This window comes from Pelecanus crispus, chromosome 13, assembly GCF_030463565.1.
Source record: "Pelecanus crispus isolate bPelCri1 chromosome 13, bPelCri1.pri, whole genome shotgun sequence".
Classification (NCBI taxonomy): domain Eukaryota; kingdom Metazoa; phylum Chordata; class Aves; order Pelecaniformes; family Pelecanidae; genus Pelecanus; species Pelecanus crispus.
The window spans coordinates 13,552,342-13,575,048 of NC_134655.1; the positions used below are offsets into that span (position 1 = coordinate 13,552,342).

Here is a 22,707-nt window from a genome sequence, read left to right on the forward strand (position 1 = left end):
GGCGGAAGTCTCAAAAGAAGATTTTGAAACTTCCAAAGGGGGGAAATGTTGCCTTGAAGCAGTAGATCTCGTTATGCTAATGAGATATAGTCCTCGAGTAGGAAAGTAATGCATATTTTGCTACGCTGAAGGAGGAAGGGAGGATGGCTACGCGGCTGGTTGCTGACCTTCAAAGATAAGGGGACGGTAAAACAAACGGGCACGCACAAAATGGGAGAAACTGGGCAAGAGGTAATTCGGGCAGGGGGAGATCGCGACTACCGACCCGATTAAGGACTGAAGCAAGTACCCCCCGACTCCTCCTGCGCAAGCGCGGCGAATTAAGAAGACGCTATAGCTTTAAAGACTTATGTGCGTAAACTGTTAACCAAGGAAGATGAGCGCACGAAGACAGCGCGCGAGAAGACGCACTACTACGTAATCACTAGATTGCGTATTAGAAAGGTGTGGAGACTGTATGGTCAGCGTATAAATAAGGGAATGGAATCCGAACTTGGTGCGCTTGATTTGTGGAATTCTTCCACCTTGCACCCTGCGCAGAATAAAGCAGTATCTCCTTTCAAAACCGTTTTTGGTCTCGGGAGCTTTATTTCCAGGCGACACCGGTGTGGTGAGCCATGGTCCCATTGGAGTGACCCGTGGGGTGCCGCGTGGGGTGGGCCCCTTGGCGGTGGGCGGTGCCGTGGGGCAGGAAGCGGCACGGCTGCGGAAGCCGGCAGCCCTGCGCCCCACAGCTCGCCCCGCTATGGCGGTGCCTGGTGCCTTCCTCGTGCCCATCCTCCTCCTCCTCCTCCTCTGCGGGCTGGGCCCCTACCTTGTTGCTGCCCGCGACCAGTCAGGTAAGGGGGCACATGGGCCCCGGTGGGGGTGGGAGGCCGCAGCGCCCCATGGGTGGTGGGGCTGGGGGCTGTCATTCTCCGGTGATGGCAGGCAAGGAGGACAGCACATTGGGCTGTGCGGGCCCGCGAGCCATTGGGGCATGCACCAGAGACCCCGCGACCCCCGACGCACTCCGGGACCGCCGGCACCCACGTGGCCCCTCGCAGCGGGGCTGCCGGGGAGCTGGGCTGCGCCAGGGAGCCCCGCTGGGTGTCCTTGCTCCCGCCCTGGCGCTGGAGCACTGCTGGCACCGCTGGCCCCATGGCTACCGGCCCCACGGTTCTCCTGGCCCCGTGGCTCTACTGGGCCTACAGCTCTGAGCCCCGCAGCTCTGCCAGCTCTGGGGCTGCCAGCCCTCCAGGCAGCGCTGCCGCGAGGGCCCCTGGCTGTGGGGATCCCCCGTGGTGGGCCGGGGCAGGGGGCAGCGGCAGGATGCGATGCGCAGATCCTATCAGCCCCACGCATCAGCCGGGCAGGGCAGCAGACGGCGCATCTGCGCCAGCCGCCCTTTCCATCCCGGTCATGTCAGCGGTGCTGCATGCAGGCGGGGGATGGGGGACAGGGGACAGCGGCTCCTCTTTCCACCTGGCACCCTCGTAGCAGCTGTCGCATTCCAAGAAAAAATCCACTTCTTGGCTGGCTGTCAGTAGAACACCAGCTTTCCGTGGAAACACAGCCTCTCTGCATCCCTGCACTTCCTGAGCTGCCGGGAAGGTGCCCTCCATCTCCGCGCACGGAAACAGCCAGAGCGCAGCGCCTGTTTGCTCTGTCGCGTTACATCACAAGCCGGGAAAGCCCGGCTGTCTTTCTCCCGCCCCCACAGTGCTGGCTGATGGGTTTGGACCTCAGAAGGGATGAGGTGTCCCATTGCCTGGTTTTTAGGGGGAAAAATCCCATTTTCTGGGAGCCTCCAGGACAGCTCTCAGCCACCAGCAGCTGGTTTGGCGCTTGCAGGGGCTCTGCGAGGTGCCTCAGTTCATCGGAGGAGCTCGTCCCGCAGCAAGCCGTGCCAGCGGCTGCTGGAGCGGACCACAGTGTGATGCCCGGCACGAGGACCAGCACCGCCCCAGTGGCCATGCAGCTCCCAGCCAGCCCAGGATGTGGCCTCCGGCTGCGTGGGCAGGACCAGGGCTGGCGCAACGCGGCGGAAGGAGGGGGTAGAGGCGCTGGCGCGGGCACCTGGAGCAGCTGCTCAGCCTCCCAGGGCTCAGCGGTGTTTCCTGCAGAGATCAAACCACTGGGGCTCAGCCCCTGGCCCTGTGGTGGAGGGGCTGCGCTGGGAAGCACAGCCCAGCACAACCCCCATCGCCCAGACACAGGGACACATGGCCACCTGCAAGCACCCAAAAGCATAACAGTGAGATGAATTTAGCCAGGGTGGAGACATCAGGCACAAATCCCGGAACCGCCCCAATTTTCTCATGGGACAAGGAAAATGGGTTGGCAGGGAGGCGTTTCTGTGCTGTCCCACAGAGCCGGGAGCTGCAAACAGCAGCCGCGGGGAGACTGAGGGGAGTGGATGGAGGAATTGGGGCGAAACAGCACGTCTGGAGCAAGAGGAGTAGATGGCACGGATGCGGGAGGGACAGCTGCTTGGCCAGCAGTCCTTTGGAGGAAGATGTGGGGCTGCTGGCAGCCCAGGCCTCACCAACACAGCGTGTGCGAACAGGATGGTGTGAGCCCGGCATTGCAGGCAGGCTGCACTGCCGCTCCGTCTGGAGGAGCTGGGCTTGTTTGGCTCACCCAGAGGAAGGCTGACCGGGATGTGCAGGGACCCCTGGCATGTGCTGCGTCTCCCCAGTGCACCTCTGGGCCCTGGTGCACCCGCCCACCACCACGGTGCCCAGCGGTGTCTGTTCCTTGCAGAGGTGGAGTGTGTCGTCTTCAACGAGGAGTACATGACCTGCACATGGGGGAACAGCGAGACGCTCACGGCCAACTACTCCCTCTACTACTGGTAGGTGCCCCTGCCCCACGGCCAGCCCCACAAGCAGGGTGTCCAGCAGTGGGTCCCCGCACGGGAGGCTTCTGCCAGCATCGCTGGTCCCAGCCTGCTCCTCTTCTCCAATCCCAGGGTGGGGGAGGCTCTGTCTCCGTGAACAAACGGGATGGCATGTGACAGGGAGAGGGATTCCAGGGAGGGCTGGGGTGTGCGGGGTCTCGGGGAGCCCTGATAACCTGCTGCGGCACAGGTACGAGAACAGGTCCCCCGTGGTGGAGTGCAAGCACTACCTGCAGGACCGGGGCATCAGATTTGGCTGCCACTTCAACCAGAGTGAGATCATCCAGTTCCAGCCCTTCCGTGTCCTCGTCAATGCCAGCCTCGGCGGCAGGACCCTGAAGATCCCCAGCGAGCGCATGGAGCTGCAGGACCTGGGTACAGAACGGTGGTGGGCACCCACTCTCCTCTGTGGGGCTGCTGTGGGGCAGGAGTGGGGCTCTGGGTCCCCAGGGCTGCCTCATCACATCCTGGCTGGCAGCGGGGCCGCCAGGGTATGGGGACGGCACTCACCGGGCATCATGTGTGCCTTGCAGTGAAACCAGGGACGCCTGTCAACCTGACCATCCACAACATGAGCAGCAACCAGCTGCAGCTGACCTGGACCTCCCCATACCCCAAAGCCCAGTGCCTGGAGCATGCCGTCAAGTACAAGAGCAACAAGGACACTGGCTGGACGGTGAGAGCCCCCCGGATGCGGCAACCCTTGCGGTTGTGCCCGGGGACAAGCGGTGCACCAGCCTCCACGGCAGTGCCGGCCCTCATCGCATGGCCCACGTCCCTCTGCAGGAGCACCAGGTGAAAGGAGACACCTTCTCCTTCCCCAGCGTGGACTATGAGAAGTACTATACCTTCTATGTGCGCAGCAAGATCAACAGCTACTGCGGCAGCACCAAGCTCTGGAGCGAGTGGAGTGTCCCCGTGGTCTGGGGCAGCAACTCCACCAGCAAGGGTAGGTGCTGGGGGCTGCAGCGGGACGGGTCGGGCTGGGGCATGGTGGGGCTCAGCAGGTGAGGGATGGCCAAGCAAGTGGAAAAGTGGCCCAAGGCAGCAGCTGTAGGGGTGAGACCCGTCCAGGCGCCTGGGGCACAGGCAGCTGCATTGGCCCCTGCGTCCTTTGCACTTCTGGAAGCCAAACGCCCCCACCAGCAGGACCTGCTGACTTTTGCCAGGGGTTTCTTAGCCCTGGAGGGCTGCTCTGGCACGGCCACTCCAGGACAGGGTTACCAGCCAGCTGTGGTGACAGCGCGGCAGGGCTCGGGGATGGGCCCCTCCTCCATCCTCCGCTCCCAGCTGAGCCCTGCCACAGATGATGCCGAGCTCCCATGGCCATCCACGAATGGCCGCCAGCATGCCCACCGCACTGCTGAGGTGGTGCGCCGGCCGGGGACCTGTGTCACCTCGGCTCTTTCCAGGCGCAGTGGAGAGCAGCAACCACACACTGTCTGTGACGGCTGGGGCCCCGGCCACCCTCCGCGAGCACAGCCCCTACAAGAACAGCTACGTGGGAGTGTGACACAATCCCGCACCCCTGTGCCCCACGCTCTCCGCACCCCCGCTGCTCAAAACCTCGCCGCACTGAGGAGCGCCAAGGGCCCGAGGGGCCAAGCCACCGTGTCGCCCCCAGCCCCGAGGGCTGCTGGCCTCAGGGCACTGCGCGAGCCCAGCTGTCCCCCCAGGGCCTCGCCAATCCTCTGCCTGCGCCCGGGTTTCCTGCTGCAATAAAGCTCTGCTGCGGACCGCAGCGTGATGCCCGGCACGAGGACCAGCACCGCCCCAGTGGCCATGCAGCTCCCAGCCAGCCCAGGATGTGGCCTCCGGCTGCGTGGGCAGGACCAGGGCTGGCGCAACGCGGCGGAAGGAGGGGGTAGAGGAGCTGGCGCGGGCACCTGGAGCGGCTGCTCAGCCTCCCAAGGCTCAGCGGTGTTTCCTGCAGAGATCAAACCACTGGGGCTCAGCCCCTGGCCCTGTGGTGGAGGGGCTGCGCTGGGAAGCACAGCCCAGCACAACCCCCATCGCCCAGACACAGGGACACATGGCCACCTGCAAGCACCCAAAAGCATAACAGTGAGATGAATTTAGCCAGGGTGGAGACATCAGGCACAAATCCCGGAACCGCCCCAATTTTCTCATGGGACAAGGAAAATGGGTTGGCAGGGAGGCGTTTCTGTGCTGTCCCACAGAGCCGGGAGCTGCAAACAGCAGCCGCGGGGAGACTGAGGGGAGTGGATGGAGGAATTGGGGCGAAACAGCACGTCTGGAGCAATAGGAGTAGATGGCACGGATGCGGGAGGGACAGCTGCTTGGCCAGCAGTCCTTTGGAGGAAGATGTGGGGCTGCTGGCAGCCCAGGCCTCACCAACACAGCGTGTGCGAACAGGATGGTGTGAGCCCGGCATTGCAGGCAGGCTGCACTGCAGCTCCGTCTGGAGGAGCTGGGCTTGTTTGGCTCACCCAGAGGAAGGCTGACCGGGATGTGCAGGGACCCCTGGCATGTGCTGCGTCTCCCCAGTGCACCTCTGGGCCCTGGTGCACCCGCCCACCACCACGGTGCCCAGCGGTGTCTGTTCCTTGCAGAGGTGGAGTGTGTCGTCTTCAACGAGGAGTACATGACCTGCACATGGGGGAACAGCGAGACGCTCACGGCCAACTACTCCCTCTACTACTGGTAGGTGCCCCTGCCCCACGGCCAGCCCCACAAGCAGGGTGTCCAGCAGTGGGTCCCCGCACGGGAGGCTTCTGCCAGCATCGCTGGTCCCAGCCTGCTCCTCTTCTCCAATCCCAGGGTGGGGGAGGCTCTGTCTCCGGGACAAAGGGGATGGCATGTGACAGGGAGAGGGATTCCAGAGAGGGCTGGGGTGTGCGGGGTCTCGGGGAGCCCCGATAACCTGCTGCGGCACAGGTACGAGAACAGGTCCCCCGTGGTGGAGTGCAAGCACTACCTGCAGGACCGGGGCATCAGATTTGGCTGCCACTTCAACCAGAGTGAGATCATCCAGTTCCAGCCCTTCCGTGTCCTCGTCAATGCCAGCCTCGGCAGCAGGACCCTGAAGATCCCCAGCGAGCGCATGGAGCTGCAGGACCTGGGTACAGAACGGTGGTGGGCACCCACTCTCCTCTGTGGGGCTGCTGTGGGGCAGGAGTGGGGCTCTAGGTCCCCAGGGCTGCCTCATCACATCCTGGCTGGCAGCGGGGCCGCCAGGGTATTGGGACGGCACTCACCGGGCATCATGTGTGCCTTGCAGTGAAACCACAGGCGCCTGTCAACCTGACCATCCACAACATGAGCAGCAACCAGCTGCAGCTGACCTGGACCTCCCCATACCCCAAAGCCCAGTGCCTGGAGCATGCCGTCAAGTACAAGAGCAACAAGGACACTGGCTGGACGGTGAGAGCCCCCCGGATGCGGCAACCCTTGCGGTTGTGCCCGGGGACAAGCGGTGCACCAGCCTCCACGGCAGTGCCGGCCCTCATCGCATGGCCCACGTCCCTCTGCAGGAGCACCAGGTGAAAGGAGACACCTTCTCCTTCCCCAGCGTGGACTATGAGAAGTACTATACCTTCTATGTGCGCAGCAAGATCAACAGCTACTGCGGCAGCACCAAGCTCTGGAGCGAGTGGAGTGTCCCCGTGGTCTGGGGCAGCAACTCCACCAGCAAGGGTAGGTGCTGGGGGCTGCAGCGGGACGGGTCAGGCTGGGGCATGGTGGGGCTCAGCAGGTGAGGGATGGCCAAGCAAGTGGAAAAGTGGCCCAAGGCAGCAGCTGTAGGGGTGAGACCCGTGCAGGGCCTGGGGCACAGGCAGCTGCATTGGCCCCTGCGTCCTTTGCACTTCTGGAAGCCAAACGCCCCCACCAGCAGGACCTGCTGACTTTTGCCAGGGGTTTCTTAGCCCTGGAGGGCTGCTCTGGCACGGCCACTCCAGGACAGGGTTACCAGCCAGCTGTGGTGACAGCGCGGCAGGGCTCAGGGATGGGCCCCTCCATCCTCCGCTCCCAGCTGAGCCCTGCCACGGATGATACCGAGCTCCCATGGCCATCCACGAAGAGCCGCCAGCATGCCCACCGCACTGCTGAGGTGGTGCGCCGGCCGGGGACCTGTGTCACCTCGGCTCTTTCCAGGCGCAGTGGAGAGCAGCAACCACACACTGTCTGTGACGGCTGGGGCCCCGGCCACCCTCCGCGAGCACAGCCCCTACAAGAACAGCTACGTGGGAGTGTGACACAATCCCGCACCCCTGTGCCCCACGCTCTCCGCACCCCCGCTGCTCAAAACCTCGCCGCACTGAGGAGCGCCAAGGGCCCGAGGGGCCAAGCCACCGTGTCGCCCCCAGCCCCGAGGGCTGCTGGCCTCAGGGCACTGCGCGAGCCCAGCTGTCCCCCCAGGGCCTCGCCAATCCTCTGCCTGCGCCCGGTTTCCTGCTGCAATAAAGCTCTGCTGCGCTGGAGACTCAGCCGGGCTCGTCTCACAGGGTCTGGGGGAAGCGCCACAGAGCCCTGTGCCCTGCCGACCTCTGAGCTCAAAAACCCTGTGGGGCAGGCTCCAGCTGTACTGTCCCAGCCCCACTGTCCTGGGCCCACAGCGGCAGCACGTTCATCTACATCGAGCACGGGGGTGAGGCCCCTCCTGGCCATCCCACCGGCGCTGTTCCCTGGCACCGTGGCCTCACCGGGTGGCGGGCTTGGCCTCTGGGCTCTGCAGCCGCTGCGAGGGCTGCCTGCTGCCCTCAGCCACCACCGCTCGCCCTGCAGATGACCAGAGCTTTCTGTCCAACACCAACCGCGCCGTCCTGCGGCTGCTGTTGTACATCAGGAAGATGGTTCGGGACCCCGACACTGGTGAGCCCTGGCTGCAGGGCTGCAGCTCCCCCACCACCTTGGCAGCAGCAGCAGTGCTTCGTCCCATCTCCAGTGGGATGCCACACAGGCTTCCTGTGGCGTGGGCACAGCGGTGAGGTGGGGGGTCCCTGGCTCACCACTCTGGCAGCCCACACCCACACCCCCCCAGCTTTTCCAGATGTCATTGACCTGCGTGACAAGCTGGGCACCCCCAAGCTGCTCCAGCCTGAGGGAGAGGGCCAGCGAGTTCCTCCAGGCACATGGCACCTACTGTGTGTGTAGGGTGCAGTTCAGAGCACCTGGTAGGTGTCCAGGCAAGCGGAGGCCCCCAGTCCCTGGGGGCCCTGGCAGTGCATGGGGCAGTGGGGCACAGCGGGCAGGAGTGACTGCGGGGCTGTGCCACAGGGACCAAGGAGGAGCACATGTGCTGGTCCTTCACGCCACTCCTGGAGCACCCCAGCCTGGCACTGACAGGTGGGCGAGGGGATGGGGAACAGCTGGGTGGGTGGGCACAGGTGTGGGGGCCCAGTGCAGAGGCTCTGCAGCTGCAGGGCGAGCGCCTGCACAGGAGGCAGACTGGCACCCCAGAGACGGCAGAGGAGAGGAGGACATCTGACATGGAGACACTGCCCTCCACGGCGCAAGGCCAAGGAGCAGTAAGAGGCTGCCAGTGGCCCCCAGGGCACCTGGCTTGGCCTTGCCACCTTCATCAAGGCCACCTCTGCACTGGGGACAGGGGGACACTGTCAGCCACAGGCCAACCCTACCCAAGGGACCTTCCCACCCCTGGGCCTCCAGCACCTCATGGGCACGTGGCTTATGGCAGCAGCTGCCCCGTTGCCATGCCTGATGTCCCCACGCCCTGTCCCCCTCGTGCCCAGCTGCCCCATCACCATACCTGCTGTCCCCATGCCCATCACCCTCATGCCCCGCTGCCTGGTCCCCATGCCCGCTGCCCCCACGTCATCACCTTATGGCCCACTTCCCTGTCCCCATGCCCACTGTCCCCACGCCCATCACCCTCGTGCTCTGCTGCCCTGTCCTCCACCACCCTCAAGCTCTGTCCCCCTGCCCCGTTTTGTCCCTGTGACCACATCCCTGTGCCCAGCTGTCCCCACGACCCTCCACACCCCTGCCACAGCCCCCAGCACCATGCCTCTCCACACAGGGGGACGTGCAGGCAGAGCAGGGACAGAGGGGACCCAGCACAAGGTGGCTTCACCCTCCAGAGCACGGCCGAGGCCAGCCAGCGGGACAGGGAGCGCTGGGGCTCAATAAAGGCTGGGCCTGTCCCCGCCATGCACTGTCCGGGGCTGTGGCCATCACCGGGGCCGAGCAGGGCCTGGCCGGGGTGGGCGGGCAGCAGATCAGGGAGCGGACGTGGTTCGGGGGACAGAAGCATCACCGGTGGAGCCACCGCTACCGGCGGAGATGCGGTGTTGCCTCACGGAGGAATGGAGCCCCGGAGGGTGGGGGGTTCACACCACGCAGTCTTGCCCAGCTGGGCGGGGGGTGCGGCGGGGTCCCCCGGCCCCTCTCCAGTGGCTCCCGGCACTGCCTGGGCTTGCTCCCGGTCACAGGGTGCAGGACCGGTGGGGCTCCTCCATCCTCCTGACCGCTTTACATGCAAACTGCTGCCTGGCGGTTGGCTGGCCGGGCAGCACCTGCCAGGGCAGGGAGGGTACGGGGTCAGGGTGCCTGTTGGGGTTCAGGGGGCTTGGACACACGAAAGCCCCCCCCCAGGGAGAGAGGCGATGCTCCCACTGCCCAGGGCTGCGAGTGGGCGCAGGGGTGGAGGAGGAGGGTTATGGCCGGGGAGGGTGAGCAGTGTGGTGCCGGGGGCAATGCGAGAGGCTGGGGAGGCAAGGCCGGGAGACATGGCTGGTGGTGCCAGCAGGAGAGACCCTGGGCTGAGCTGGTGCTGTGGGGAGCAGGGAGGAGAGCCTGGCCGAGGGCCCAGGGCCTAGGTGGGCGCGGGGCTGCCCTGTACCTTCATCCTCCCCTTCCTTCATCCTCCCCTTCCAAGCCACGGCTACCTGGGTGCTCACTCCATCGTCACCTGGACAAGCAGAGCGGGGAGAGCTGGTGGCCCCGGAGGCTGAGCCATGGGCTGGTCACATGGCTCCTCGCTGGGGACCACCTTCCCCCGAGGGGAGCGGAGGGGCCCCCAGCTTCTCCACCTCTGCCCACCAGAAGGAGAAGACCAGTGGCTGTAGCCCCATGAGGGTCCTCAGGGCAGCTCATTTCCTGGAGCAGAGGGACTGCGCGGGGCACTTTCACAGGTCACTGCTGGTTTGCACCTTCTCCCGTGGGACAGAGAAGCCGGTGCCCTTCATCCCTCCCCATTTTAATTTGGGGGGTTTTTTGGACCCCTTTGGCCAGAGGAAGTGATGAGGAAGCTCCAGATGGTGTCAAGTAAATCTCTTGACACCTGAGCGATGGTGTGTTCGTCAGAAGTGCAGGACGGTAGAACATAGCCAGAGCTGCTTCCAAGCGCTGCTTGTGCGGTGCGACTGCTCCGTGCTGCTGCGCGTCTCAGCCTCAGGGCAGGCGGGCAGCAGCCGGGGGAGGGGATGGGGATAGGGGGACACGACCTGTCCCCACACCCTGTCACTCTTGTACCCTACTGCCCCATCCCATGTCTGCTGTCCCCACGCCCCATTCACCCTTGCTGCATTGGGTGCTCCAAGCGATGCATCACGTGCACTGGGTGCTGCTCCGGGTGCGTTGCAGCACACTGCGCCCACCGTACGTTGTGCCACCAGCTGCCCTGTCGCTGGGGCGTACAGGAGGGCAGGGTGACACCCCACCACAGGGACGCAGGGCTCCCTACCCCCACCCCGGGGGCTCCCAACGCACCCCCGGGGCCTCCTCACGGCCAGCCCCAGCACGGCGGCCCCGCAACCCGGCTCCCCCCACATGCCCGGCCTCCGGACCTCCTTCTGCTTGGGGTCCTGCGGGTAGACGTCGGGCGGGCCGAGGCGCGGGCGCTTGAGCGGGCGGTGCTCGTAGCTGAGGACGCCGAAGGCCGCCATCCCGGGCCGGCCGGCGGGCACAGGCGGCCGGGCCACAACAAGGACCGCCGGGGCCGCACGCGCCTGCGCCCTGCGCCCTGCGCCCTGCGCCCTGCGCCGGGGCCGCCCGAGCGCCGCCGGAGAGGCCCGAGCGAGGCGCCGCTCTCACGGGCGCCGCCGAGGGGAGCCGGAGCGTCCCGAAGCCGGGCCGAGGAAGGACGGCGAGTCCCGAGCGCCGCCAGGGAGGGCCCGAGCCTGCGCCGAGCGGAGGCGGAAAGTGTCGAAGACGGACGGGGTGGCGCGAGGGGCGCGCGGCGCCCCCTGGCGGAGGCGCTGCGCCGGCGGCGCGCCGGGCTGACGTCACGTGACCGCCCGCCTCCCTTCCCACCCCCCGGCCACCTCCACCGTTACCCCCGGGGCCGCCCCGCAGCCCCCCGCCCCCAGCCGCCCCCGCTGCCCGCCACGCCTCCCCCTGCGGCCGCCCTCGGCGGCCCCACGGCCACCGTCCCCCCGACCGTCGCCCCGTCGCCGCCCCATCGCCGGCGCCAGCCCCAGCCCCCGCCACCACCTCCTGCAGCTGCCCCCCGCTCCCTGCCACTGCCCCCACCGGCCCCTTTGGGAGCGCCTCCCCGCAGCTGCCCCCCGGGGCTGCCCCGGCGACTCCCGGTTCGGCCCAGTTCTCAGGGACCCAGCCCAGGACACCCGCGGTCGGGCCGTGGGTCGGGATCCCCACGCTGGCCCTGCTGCTGGGGGGCAGCCCCGTGGGGGTGAGCCCTGCGCCCGGAGGGGCGAGCCGTGGGAACGTGGCAGGATGGACCTGGGGCGCCTGGGGGGGCAGGCGGGGGGGCCCCGAGGGGTGAGCCGTGGGGCCTGGGCAGGAAGGGCGGCAGGGCCCCGCTGGGATGAACCGTGGGGCCCCGGTGTTGCCTTGAAGCAGTGGATCTCGTTATGCTAATGAGATATAGTCCTCGAGTAGGAAAGTAATGCATATTTTGCTACGCTGAAGGAGGGAGGGAGGATGGCTACGCGGCTGGTTGCTGACCTTCAAAGATAAGGGGACGGTAAAACAAACGGGCACGCACAAAATGGGAGAAACTGGGCAAGAGGTAATTCGGGCAGGGGGAGATCGCGACTACCGACCCGATTAAGGACTGAAGCAAGTACCCCCCGACTCCTCCTGCGCAAGCGCGGCGAATTAAGAAGACGCTATAGCTTTAAAGACTTATGTGCGTAAACTGTTAACCAAGGAAGATGAGCGCACGAAGACAGCGCGTGAGAAGACGCACTACTACGTAATCACTAGATTGCGTATTAGAAAGGTGTGGAGACTGTATGGTCAGCGTATAAATAAGGGAATGGAATCCGAACTTGGTGCGCTTGATTTGTGGAATTCTTCCACCTTGCACCCTGCGCAGAATAAAGCAGTATCTCCTTTCAAAACCGTTTTTGGTCTCGGGAGCTTTATTTCCAGGTGACAGTTTTGGCGACCCAGGTGAGACCCTGACTTTTTGACTTTTGCAGTTTGCACCCACGACCAGGGATTGCAACGGGAACTCCGGCGCGCACTGGAACTATTTATCCAGGGACTTCCCTGAGCGATTCCCCGGCGTGGTGAGTAATATGCCGTAGCCAAAATTAAGAGGTACTGCTTAATATTGAAAAATTCCCCAAGTAAATCGTGACGATTGGAGCACGTGTTAGTGGAATATTGGTATTGGTTTTATTGGTATTGCAGCTGCATAAGGCTATTTGCGTTAATACGGTGACGACCGGAGCAAGTGGCATTGGTATCGGTTGTATTATTGTATATAATTGTTTGAATAAGTAAGAGCTCTTTTGTGTAACTTTGTGTAATTTTGGTTAAAGCTGTATTATACTATTTATAAGAATGGGAAATGTGCTATCCTCCCAGGAAGTGGGAATAGCTAAGCCTTCCCCATTAGGTTGTATTTGAAAGAATTGGAACAAGTTTGGAGGGGATCCGCTGACACGAAAGAAATTGATAGAATATTGTAATCAGTGGTGGCCTGTCTGTGTGTTAGAAGATCAGGAAAAGTGGCCAAAGAACGGAACTTTGCAATATAATACTATATTACAGTTGATGTTGTTTTGTAGATGAGAAGGAAAATGGGATGAAGTGCCGTATGTGGATTTGTTCTTTACACTAAGAAACGACTGGAAAATTCGGAAGGACTGTGGGTTAGTTGTTAAGGACTCTGATATTCTCGCTTTAGAGCACGTGAAAAATAAGGGACCAAAACAACGGTGCTCAACATGTAGCATCGGAAAGCAGTGTAATAAGTATAAGGAATCGGAAGGTGAGGAGGGTGAGACATGGTTATTGATGGCACCAGGGCAAGGGAATTTGAGTAGAAATCTAAGTGAGAATGAAAACAGAGGAGAGAATTTCAGGCCGGTAGCAGGGCGAACTAGAAGGAGGGGAGCGGCGTTGCAAGCACCCTTAAGACAGGCAGTGGGTCAAGTATGTGAAGTGGCTAGAAAATGGACTCATCTAGGTCCAGAAAAGGAAACTGATGCTTTGATGTTTGTTACTTTGTTTGTGGGTCAGTCAAACCCGGATATTAGAAGGAAGTTGCAGAAGGTAGAAGGAGCAGCTGCTAGATCTATAGACAGGTTATTGGAAGTGGCCTGGCAGGTATACAATAATAGGGATGAGGAGGAAAGGAAAAGACAGGAGAAAGATGAAGTGAGAAAGGAGAGTCACAAGGCTCAATTGCTAGCTGCTGCAATATCACAAGGCAATCAGAATGGTAACTGGAGAAATAATGGGCAGGGATCAAGAGGCCCCCCCCCCCCCGAGGAAATACAAAAATTCCCTGGGGGCTGAGGGAACACCAATTTTTAGGTAGAGATCAGTGTGCTTTCTGCAGGCAGAGAGGGCACTGGAAAAGGGAGTGCCCTCAAAATCAAAATCGAAACCCCTTCCAGAAAGAGACTCCTCGGGTAGAGGAACTGCTTACTTTAGGTCAAGATTCCGACTCAAGGGGACCAGGGGATGAGTCGAAAGTACCCCCAACAGAACCCCTGGTTACCCTGAAGTTGGGGAATGATAAAATAAATTTCTTAGTTGACACGGGGGCAACATACTCAGTGTTAAACACCTGTAAAGGTAAAACAAGTAAGCAAAGTATGCCTATTATTGGGGCAACAGGAAAAAGGGAAGTAAGGCCTTTCTTTCAACCAATCAACTGTGGAATTGATAATCGAATTTTTACTCACAAATTCTTGTATATTCCCGATTGCCTGATGCCTTTATTGAGAAGAGACATACTTAGTAAATTGAATGCCCATACTTAGTAAATTGAATGCCCGGATTGTGTTTGAAGGGGATAATATACAAGTACAAATACCTGAAGAAAAAGCCTTGGAGGCGCAAGTGTTTCTGTTACAGGAAGAGATACAAGAGAACTCAGAACCTGAAACTATTCCGGAAGAAGTACTGAATGCAGTAACCCCCTTGGTATGGGCCTCCAGGATACCAGGCCAATCCCATGCTGCGGAACCGGTAAACATCGTATTAAAGCCAGGAGCACGACTGGTAAGGCGAAAACAGTATCCTATAAAATTGGAAAGTAGAAAAGGTTTGGAGCCTCTAACAGAGACATTTGTAACCCATGGGTTATTACGGGAATGTCAGTCAGAATATAATACCCCAATTTTACCAGTGAAAAAGCCACACTCAGATGAGTACCGGTTCGTACAGGATTTGAGGGCAATTAATCAAATAGCGCAAGACGTCCACCCGGTGGTAGCAAATCCATATACCTTACTGACTGCCATTAAAGAGACAGATCAGTGGTTCACAGTATTGGATCTAAAAGATGCCTTCTTTTGTATACCTTTGGAATTTGAAAGTCAAAAATTATTTGCCTTTGAGTGGGAAAACCCTAAAATGGGTCGAAAAACTCAGTTATGCTGGACTGTCCTCCCTCAAGGGTTCAAGAATAGCCTAACGATCTTTGGGCATCGGTTGGCTAAGGAATTGGAAACCTGGCAGAAGGACAATAAGGGAGTGACTTTACTGGAATACATAGATGACATCCTCCTGGGAACTCAAACACAGGAGGAATCTGTACGATACACTGTTGATCTTTTGAACTTCTTGGGAACAACGGGATATAGAGCGTCAAAACGGAAGGCACAAATTGCCCAACAAACAGTCACCTATCTGGGTTTCACCATTACCAAAGGACAGCGGAGTTTGGGGACTGAGAGGAAAGAAGCGATTTGTCAGATGCCAGAACCCAGATCAAAACGAGATCTGAGGGCATTTCTTGGAATGGCGGGGTGGTGTCGATTATGGATTATTAATTTTGGACTGACCGCTAAACCTTTCTATGAAGCAGTGAAAGGAACGGGAGAAATCCTGGAATGGACACCTGAGTGCCGCAAAGCCTTCTATCAACTAAGCCAAGATTTGATGTCAGCACCTGCCTTGGGACTTCCAAATTTGGAGAAACCATTCGAGCTGTTTGTAGGTGAGAGGCAGCATGTCGCATTGGGTGTTTTAGTTCAAAAAGCTGGATCCTGGAAACGCCCCATGGGATATTTTTCTAAACAACTGGATCAAGTGAGTAAGGGGTGGCCCTCATGTCTATGAGCTGTTGCTGCGACAGTGCTACTTATTCCAGAGGCTAGGAAACTGACTTTGGGACAACAGATAACAGTACAAGTACCACATGCAGTTACGACCGTTTTGGAACAACAGGGGGGACATTGGCTATCCCCTAGCCGGATGATGAAATATCAGGCCGTGCTGCTAGAACAAGATGATGTGGAACTAAAAGTGACTACAGCTCTGAATCCAGCCACCCTGATAGCGCTGCCTGGAGAAACAGAATTAGAACACGATTGCCTAAAAACAATCAAACAGGTATATTCCAGCAGGGCGGACTTGAAAGATACCCCCCTGGAACAGGCCGAACTAAAGCTGTTCGTAGATGGAAGCTGTCAAGTTATTGGTGGAGTTCGGAGAGCAGGATCTGCTGTCGCGATTGGAGGAAAGGAAATGCAAGAATTAGAAGCTAAAGCTCTCCCGGCTAATACATCAGCCCAGAAGGCGGAGCTAGTAGCCCTAATAAGAGCACTAGAACTTGCAGAAGGACAGATTGTGACTATATGGACAGACTCTAAGTATGCATTTGGGGTTGTTCATGCACATGGGGCCATATGGGAAGAGAGAGGCCTCCTTTCATCACAAGGTACACCCGTTAAGTATGGGGACTTAATAGGAAAATTGTTGCAAGTTATCAAACTGCCCAAGCAAGTGGCAGTTATGTATTGTAAAGCTCATCAATTTGGGAATGCTCCTGAAGTAGTTGGAAATCGACGAGCAGATTCAGCGGCTAAGAGAGCAGCAGCAGAACAGGTCCTTGGAATATGGCCTGAAAAATACAAAAACCTGAAGGGACCACCAAACTATAATGAGGAGGACAATCAGTTAGCTAAATTGCTTAATGCAGAAAAGAATCAAGAGGGATGGTGGATTACAAATGATGACCGAGTGGTAGTGACCCCAACTGTTATGAGAGAATTCATGGAAGAAGAGCATAAGAAGACACATTGGGGAACAGAAGCTCTTATGGACAATGTTAAACTTTTTATTTTAAGTATAGGGATGGGAAATATAGCCAAGAGCATCATTCAGAAGTGTGAAATCTGTGAGCGAAACAATCCGCGAACACAACTTAGACCTCCACCTGGGAAAACTAAAAAGGGAAATGCACCAGGCGATTATTGGCAAATAGATTTCTCGGAACTTCCCAGGCGAAGCGAGTATCGGTATCTATTGGTATTGGTGGATACGTTTTCCAGGTGGCCAGAAGCTTTTCCCTGTCGCACCAACCAGGCTAGAGAGGTATTATTGCCCTAACGGGTATTATTGAAAGAAGTAATACCTCGTTTGGGGATTCCAACTGGAATGTCCCCAGATCGAGGACTGCATTTTGTAGCAAAGGTACTTCAAACATTAGCAAAAATATTAGAAATAAAATGGGATTTACATACTCCATGGAGGCCGCAGTCTAGCGGAAAGGTAGAAAGAATGAATCAAACAATTAAAAGACAACTAAATAAAATTTGTCAGGAGGCACAATTAAAGTGGCCAGATGCTCTCCCATTGGCATTGTTGAGAGCAAGGATTACACCGAGACCTAGAGAAAAGGTTAGCCCTTTTGAAATATTATATGAGAAACCTTACCAAAGTATAAACCATGAGCCAGGATCTATAGAATTAATGGGAAAACAGTACCTTAAGCAATATTTGATCTCTCTAGGAAAAGTTTTGTCTTCTCTCAACAGGCACCTACAATTGAGAACACCTTTGAACTTAGATACTGCAGTCCACAAAATTCAACCAGGAGACTGGGTCTATCTGAGAACCTGGAATGATGAACCTTTAAAAGAACGTTGGAAAGGACCCTTTCAAGTGCTCCCGACTACGTGTACTGCAGTCAAGCTTGATGGAATAGGACCGTGGATTCATTACACCCGGAACAAGAAGGGACTTCTGCCAGATAAGTGGACTGTGGAAAAACCAAGTGAAAGCTCTCTGTGGTTAAAATTTAAAAAGAACAATTCATGAATTGTACATTGAGTTCGTGGGTATTTAACTTGGAACCAGATTGTAAACAAACTCGGGCTTTTCATGAAATTCAGAAAGACGACACGTCCTTAGGGTTTGGAGAAGTTTGGAAATGGTTAACTTCCTGGATTCCGGATTTATCTTTGTTAGTTATGAAAAGAATTGGATTAATAATAGTTGTAGTGATTTTGTTAGTGTGCATTTATGTTATTATTCAACATGTCGTTGGGTTTTGTAGGAGCGGCGGAAGTCTCAAAAGAAGATTTTGAAACTTCCAAAGGGGGGAAATGTTGCCTTGAAGCAGTAGATCTCGTTATGCTAATGAGATATAGTCCTCGAGTAGGAAAGTAATGCATATTTTGCTACGCTGAAGGAGGAAGGGAGGATGGCTACGCGGCTGGTTGCTGACCTTCAAAGATAAGGGGACGGTAAAACAAACGGGCACGCACAAAATGGGAGAAACTGGGCAAGAGGTAATTCGGGCAGGGGGAGATCGCGACTACCGACCCGATTAAGGACTGAAGCAAGTACCCCCCGACTCCTCCTGCGCAAGCGCGGCGAATTAAGAAGACGCTATAGCTTTAAAGACTTATGTGCGTAAACTGTTAACCAAGGAAGATGAGCGCACGAAGACAGTGCGCGAGAAGACGCACTACTACGTAATCACTAGATTGCGTATTAGAAAGGTGTGGAGACTGTATGGTCAGCGTATAAATAAGGGAATGGAATCCGAACTTGGTGCGCTTGATTTGTGGAATTCTTCCACCTTGCACCCTGCGCAGAATAAAGCAGTATCTCCTTTCAAAACCGTTTTTGGTCTCGGGAGCTTTATTTCCAGGCGACACCGGTGTGGTGAGCCATGGTCCCACTGGAGTGACCCGTGGGGTGCCGCGTGGGGTGGGCCCCTTGGCGGTGGGCGGTGCCGTGGGGCAGGAAGCGGCACGGCTGCGGAAGCCGGCAGCCCTGCGCCCCACAGCTCGCCCCGCTATGGCGGTGCCTGGTGCCTTCCTCGTGCCCATCCTCCTCCTCCTCCTCCTCTGCGGGCTGGGCCCCTACCTTGTTGCTGCCCGCGACCAGTCAGGTAAGGGGGCACATGGGCCCCGGTGGGGGTGGGAGGCCGCAGCGCCCCATGGGTGGTGGGGCTGGGGGCTGTCATTCTCCGGTGATGGCAGGCAAGGAGGACAGCACATTGGGCTGTGCGGGCCCGCGAGCCATTGGGGCATGCACCAGAGACCCCGCGACCCCCGACGCACTCCGGGACCGCCGGCACCCACGTGGCCCCTCGCAGCGGGGCTGCCGGGGAGCTGGGCTGCGCCAGGGAGCCCCGCTGGGTGTCCTTGCTCCCGCCCTGGCGCTGGAGCACTGCTGGCACCGCTGGCCCCATGGCTACCGGCCCCACGGTTCTCCTGGCCCCGTGGCTCTACTGGGCCTACAGCTCTGAGCCCCGCAGCTCTGCCAGCTCTGGGGCTGCCAGCCCTCCAGGCAGCGCTGCCGCGAGGGCCCCTGGCTGTGGGGATCCCCCGTGGCGGGCCGGGGCAGGGGGCAGCGGCAGGATGCGATGCGCAGATCCTATCAGCCCCACGCATCAGCCGGGCAGGGCAGCAGACGGCGCATCTGCGCCAGCCGCCCTTTCCATCCCGGTCATGTCAGCGGTGCTGCGTGCAGGCGGGGGATGGGGGACAGGGGACAGCGGCTCCTCTTTCCACCTGGCACCCTCGTAGCAGCTGTCGCATTCCAAGAAAAAATCCACTTCTTGGCTGGCTGTCAGTAGAACACCAGCTTTCCGTGGAAACACAGCCTCTCTGCATCCCTGCACTTCCTGAGCTGCCGGGAAGGTGCCCTCCATCTCCGCGCACGGAAACAGCCAGAGCGCAGCGCCTGTTTGCTCTGTCGCGTTACATCACAAGCCGGGAAAGCCCGGCTGTCTTTCTCCCGCCCCCACAGTGCTGGCTGATGGGTTTGGACCTCAGAAGGGATGAGGTGTCCCATTGCCTGGTTTTTAGGGGGAAAAATCCCATTTTCTGGGAGCCTCCAGGACAGCTCTCAGCCACCAGCAGCTGGTTTGGCGCTTGCAGGGGCTCTGCGAGGTGCCTCAGTTCATCGGAGGAGCTCGTCCCGCAGCAAGCCGTGCCAGCGGCTGCTGGAGCGGACCACAGTGTGATGCCCGGCACGAGGACCAGCACCGCCCCAGTGGCCATGCAGCTCCCAGCCAGCCCAGGATGTGGCCTCCGGCTGCGTGGGCAGGACCAGGGCTGGCGCAACGCGGCGGAAGGAGGGGGTAGAGGCGCTGGCGCGGGCACCTGGAGCAGCTGCTCAGCCTCCCAGGGCTCAGCGGTGTTTCCTGCAGAGATCAAACCACTGGGGCTCAGCCCCTGGCCCTGTGGTGGAGGGGCTGCGCTGGGAAGCACAGCCCAGCACAACCCCCATCGCCCAGACACAGGGACACATGGCCACCTGCAAGCACCCAAAAGCATAACAGTGAGATGAATTTAGCCAGGGTGGAGACATCAGGCACAAATCCCGGAACCACCCCAATTTTCTCATGGGACAAGGAAAATGGGTTGGCAGGGAGGCGTTTCTGTGCTGTCCCACAGAGCCGGGAGCTGCAAACAGCAGCCACGGGGAGACTGAGGGGAGTGGATGGAGGAACTGGGGCAAAACAGCACGTCTGGAGCAAGAGGAGTAGATGGCACGGATGCGGGAGGGACAGCTGCTTGGCCAGCAGTCCTTTGGAGGAAGATGTGGGGCTGCTGGCAGCCCAGGCCTCACCAACACAGCGTGTGCGAACAGGATGGTGTGAGCCCGGCATTGCAGGCAGGCTGCACTGCCGCTCCGTCTGGAGGAGCTGGGCTTGTTTGGCTCACCCAGAGGAAGGCTGACCGGGATGTGCAGGGACCCCTGGCATGTGCTGCGTCTCCCCAGTGCACCTCTGGGCCCTGGTGCACCCACCCACCACCACGGTGCCCAGCGGTGTCTGTTCCTTGCAGAGGTGGAGTGTGTCGTCTTCAACGAGGAGTACATGAACTGCACATGGGGGAACAGCGAGACGCTCACGGCCAACTACTCCCTCTACTACTGGTAGGTGCCCCTGCCCCACGGCCAGCCCCACAAGCAGGGTGTCCAGCAGTGGGTCCCCGCACGGGAGGCTTCTGCCAGCATCGCTGGTCCCAGCCTGCTCCTCTTCTCCAATCCCAGGGTGGGGGAGGCTCTGTCTCCGGGACAAAGGGGATGGCATGTGACAGGGAGAGGGATTCCAGGGAGGGCTGGGGTGTGCGGGGTCTCGGGGAGCCCTGATAACCTGCTGCGGCACAGGTACGAGAACAGGTCCCCCGTGGTGGAGTGCAAGCACTACCTGCAGGACCGGGGCATCAGATTTGGCTGCCACTTCAACCAGAGTGAGATCATCCAGTTCCAGCCCTTCCGTGTCCTCGTCAATGCCAGCCTCGGCGGCAGGACCCTGAAGATCCCCAGCGAGCGCATGGAGCTGCAGGACCTGGGTACAGAACGGTGGTGGGCACCCACTCTCCTCTGTGGGGCTGCTGTGGGGCAGGAGTGGGGCTCTGGGTCCCCAGGGCTGCCTCATCACATCCTGGCTGGCAGCGGGGCCGCCAGGGTATGGGGACGGCACTCACCGGGCATCATGTGTGCCTTGCAGTGAAACCAGGGACGCCTGTCAACCTGACCATCCACAACATGAGCAGCAACCAGCTGCAGCTGACCTGGACCTCCCCATACCCCAAAGCCCAGTGCCTGGAGCATGCCGTCAAGTACAAGAGCAACAAGGACACTGGCTGGACGGTGAGAGCCCCCCGGATGCGGCAACCCTTGCGGTTGTGCCCGGGGACAAGCGGTGCACCAGCCTCCACGGCAGTGCCGGCCCTCATCGCATGGCCCACGTCCCTCTGCAGGAGCACCAGGTGAAAGGAGACACCTTCTCCTTCCCCAGCGTGGACTATGAGAAGTACTATACCTTCTATGTGCGCAGCAAGATCAACAGCTACTGCGGCAGCACCAAGCTCTGGAGCGAGTGGAGTGTCCCCGTGGTCTGGGGCAGCAACTCCACCAGCAAGGGTAGGTGCTGGGGGCTGCAGCGGGACGGGTCGGGCTGGGGCATGGTGGGGCTCAGCAGGTGAGGGATGGCCAAGCAAGTGGAAAAGTGGCCCAAGGCAGCAGCTGTAGGGGTGAGACCCGTCCAGGCGCCTGGGGCACAGGCAGCTGCATTGGCCCCTGCGTCCTTTGCACTTCTGGAAGCCAAACGCCCCCACCAGCAGGACCTGCTGACTTTTGCCAGGGGTTTCTTAGCCCTGGAGGGCTGCTCTGGCACGGCCACTCCAGGACAGGGTTACCAGCCAGCTGTGGTGACAGCGCGGCAGGGCTCGGGGATGGGCCCCTCCTCCATCCTCCGCTCCCAGCTGAGCCCTGCCACGGATGATGCCGAGCTCCCATGGCCATCCATGAAGAGCCGCCAGCATGCCCACCGCACTGCTGAGGTGGTGCGCCGGCCGGGGACCTGTGTCACCTCAGCTCTTTCCAGGCCCAGCGGAGGAGCAGCTGCACTGGTTCTGGATCCACACGGTCTTGATCCCCATTGCCTCCTGCCTGGTCTTGCTGGTCCTTGTTGTCCTGCTGGTGCGCATGGAAAGGTGAGTGCGGGGGGCTGGTGAGAGGCAGCAGTGCTGGGACTCTTCCCCTCTGACACCTCTCTCCTGCACAGGGTGTGGGTCATCCTCATGCCCCGAATCCCCAACCCCAGCAAGAATTTCGACGAGCTCTTCATCACCCACAACGGCAACTTCCAGGTAAGGCGGCTGTGGGCACACCTGCCCTGGCCTCACCCCCTGCCCTGGGGGGTTGGGGCTGGGCTGTGTGGTGGCTCCTCTCACCCTTATCTGCTCCCTGGAGGAATGGGCCGGAGTCCCCAAAGACGTCGTGGAGAGCTTCAAGCCCAACTACAGCGAGAACATCTGCTATGTGAGTGAGCTGCCCCCCAAGGACAGCTATGAGCCCCTCTGGGAGAGCAGCAACCACCCACTGTCTGTGACGGCTGGGGCCCCGGCCACCCTCCGCGAGCACAGCCCCTACAAGAACAGCTACGTGGGAGTGTGACACAATCCCGCACCCCTGTGCCCCACGCTCTCCGCACCCCCGCTGCTCAAAACCTCGCCGCACTGAGGAGCGCCAAGGGCCCGAGGGGCCAAGCCACCGTGTCGCCCCCAGCCCCGAGGGCTGCTGGCCTCAGGGCACTGCGCGAGCCCAGCTGTCCCCCCAGGGCCTTGCCAATCCTCTGCCTGCGCCCGGTTTCCTGCTGCAATAAAGCTCTGCTGCGCTGGAGACTCAGCCGGGCTCGTCTCACAGGGTCTGGGGGAAGCGCTGCA

The 22,707-nt window shown here is 59.8% G+C and overlaps 3 protein-coding genes across 3 annotated transcripts; all 3 read left to right on the forward strand.

The window, feature by feature from the left end:
* The first annotated feature begins 745 nt into the window (after positions 1 to 745).
* LOC142594847 (cytokine receptor common subunit gamma-like) lies at positions 746 to 4,394 on the forward strand. The gene is made up of 6 exons (XM_075720785.1): positions 746 to 839; positions 2,746 to 2,836; positions 3,072 to 3,256; positions 3,415 to 3,557; positions 3,668 to 3,830; positions 4,294 to 4,394. Exons 1-6 carry the CDS (start codon positions 746 to 748, stop codon positions 4,392 to 4,394), a joined length of 777 nt encoding a protein of 258 aa, XP_075576900.1.
* Positions 4,395 to 5,351: 957 nt separating this feature from the next.
* Positions 5,352 to 8,564, forward strand: LOC142594848 (uncharacterized). The gene is given in 11 exon segments (XM_075720786.1): positions 5,352 to 5,545; positions 5,780 to 5,964; positions 6,123 to 6,265; positions 6,376 to 6,538; positions 7,416 to 7,538; positions 7,541 to 7,714; positions 7,893 to 7,935; positions 7,937 to 8,016; positions 8,120 to 8,188; positions 8,249 to 8,403; positions 8,541 to 8,564. Coding segments are annotated over 11 exon segments (1,353 nt in total).
* Positions 8,565 to 18,319: 9,755 nt separating this feature from the next.
* On the forward strand, positions 18,320 to 22,438 carry LOC104037364 (cytokine receptor common subunit gamma). The gene is made up of 8 exons (XM_075720646.1): positions 18,320 to 18,413; positions 20,320 to 20,410; positions 20,645 to 20,829; positions 20,988 to 21,130; positions 21,241 to 21,403; positions 21,867 to 21,975; positions 22,047 to 22,131; positions 22,235 to 22,438. The coding sequence occupies exons 1-8, from the start codon at positions 18,320 to 18,322 to the stop codon at positions 22,436 to 22,438; spliced, it is 1,074 nt and encodes a 357-aa protein (XP_075576761.1).
* Positions 22,439 to 22,707: the final 269 nt, after the last annotated feature.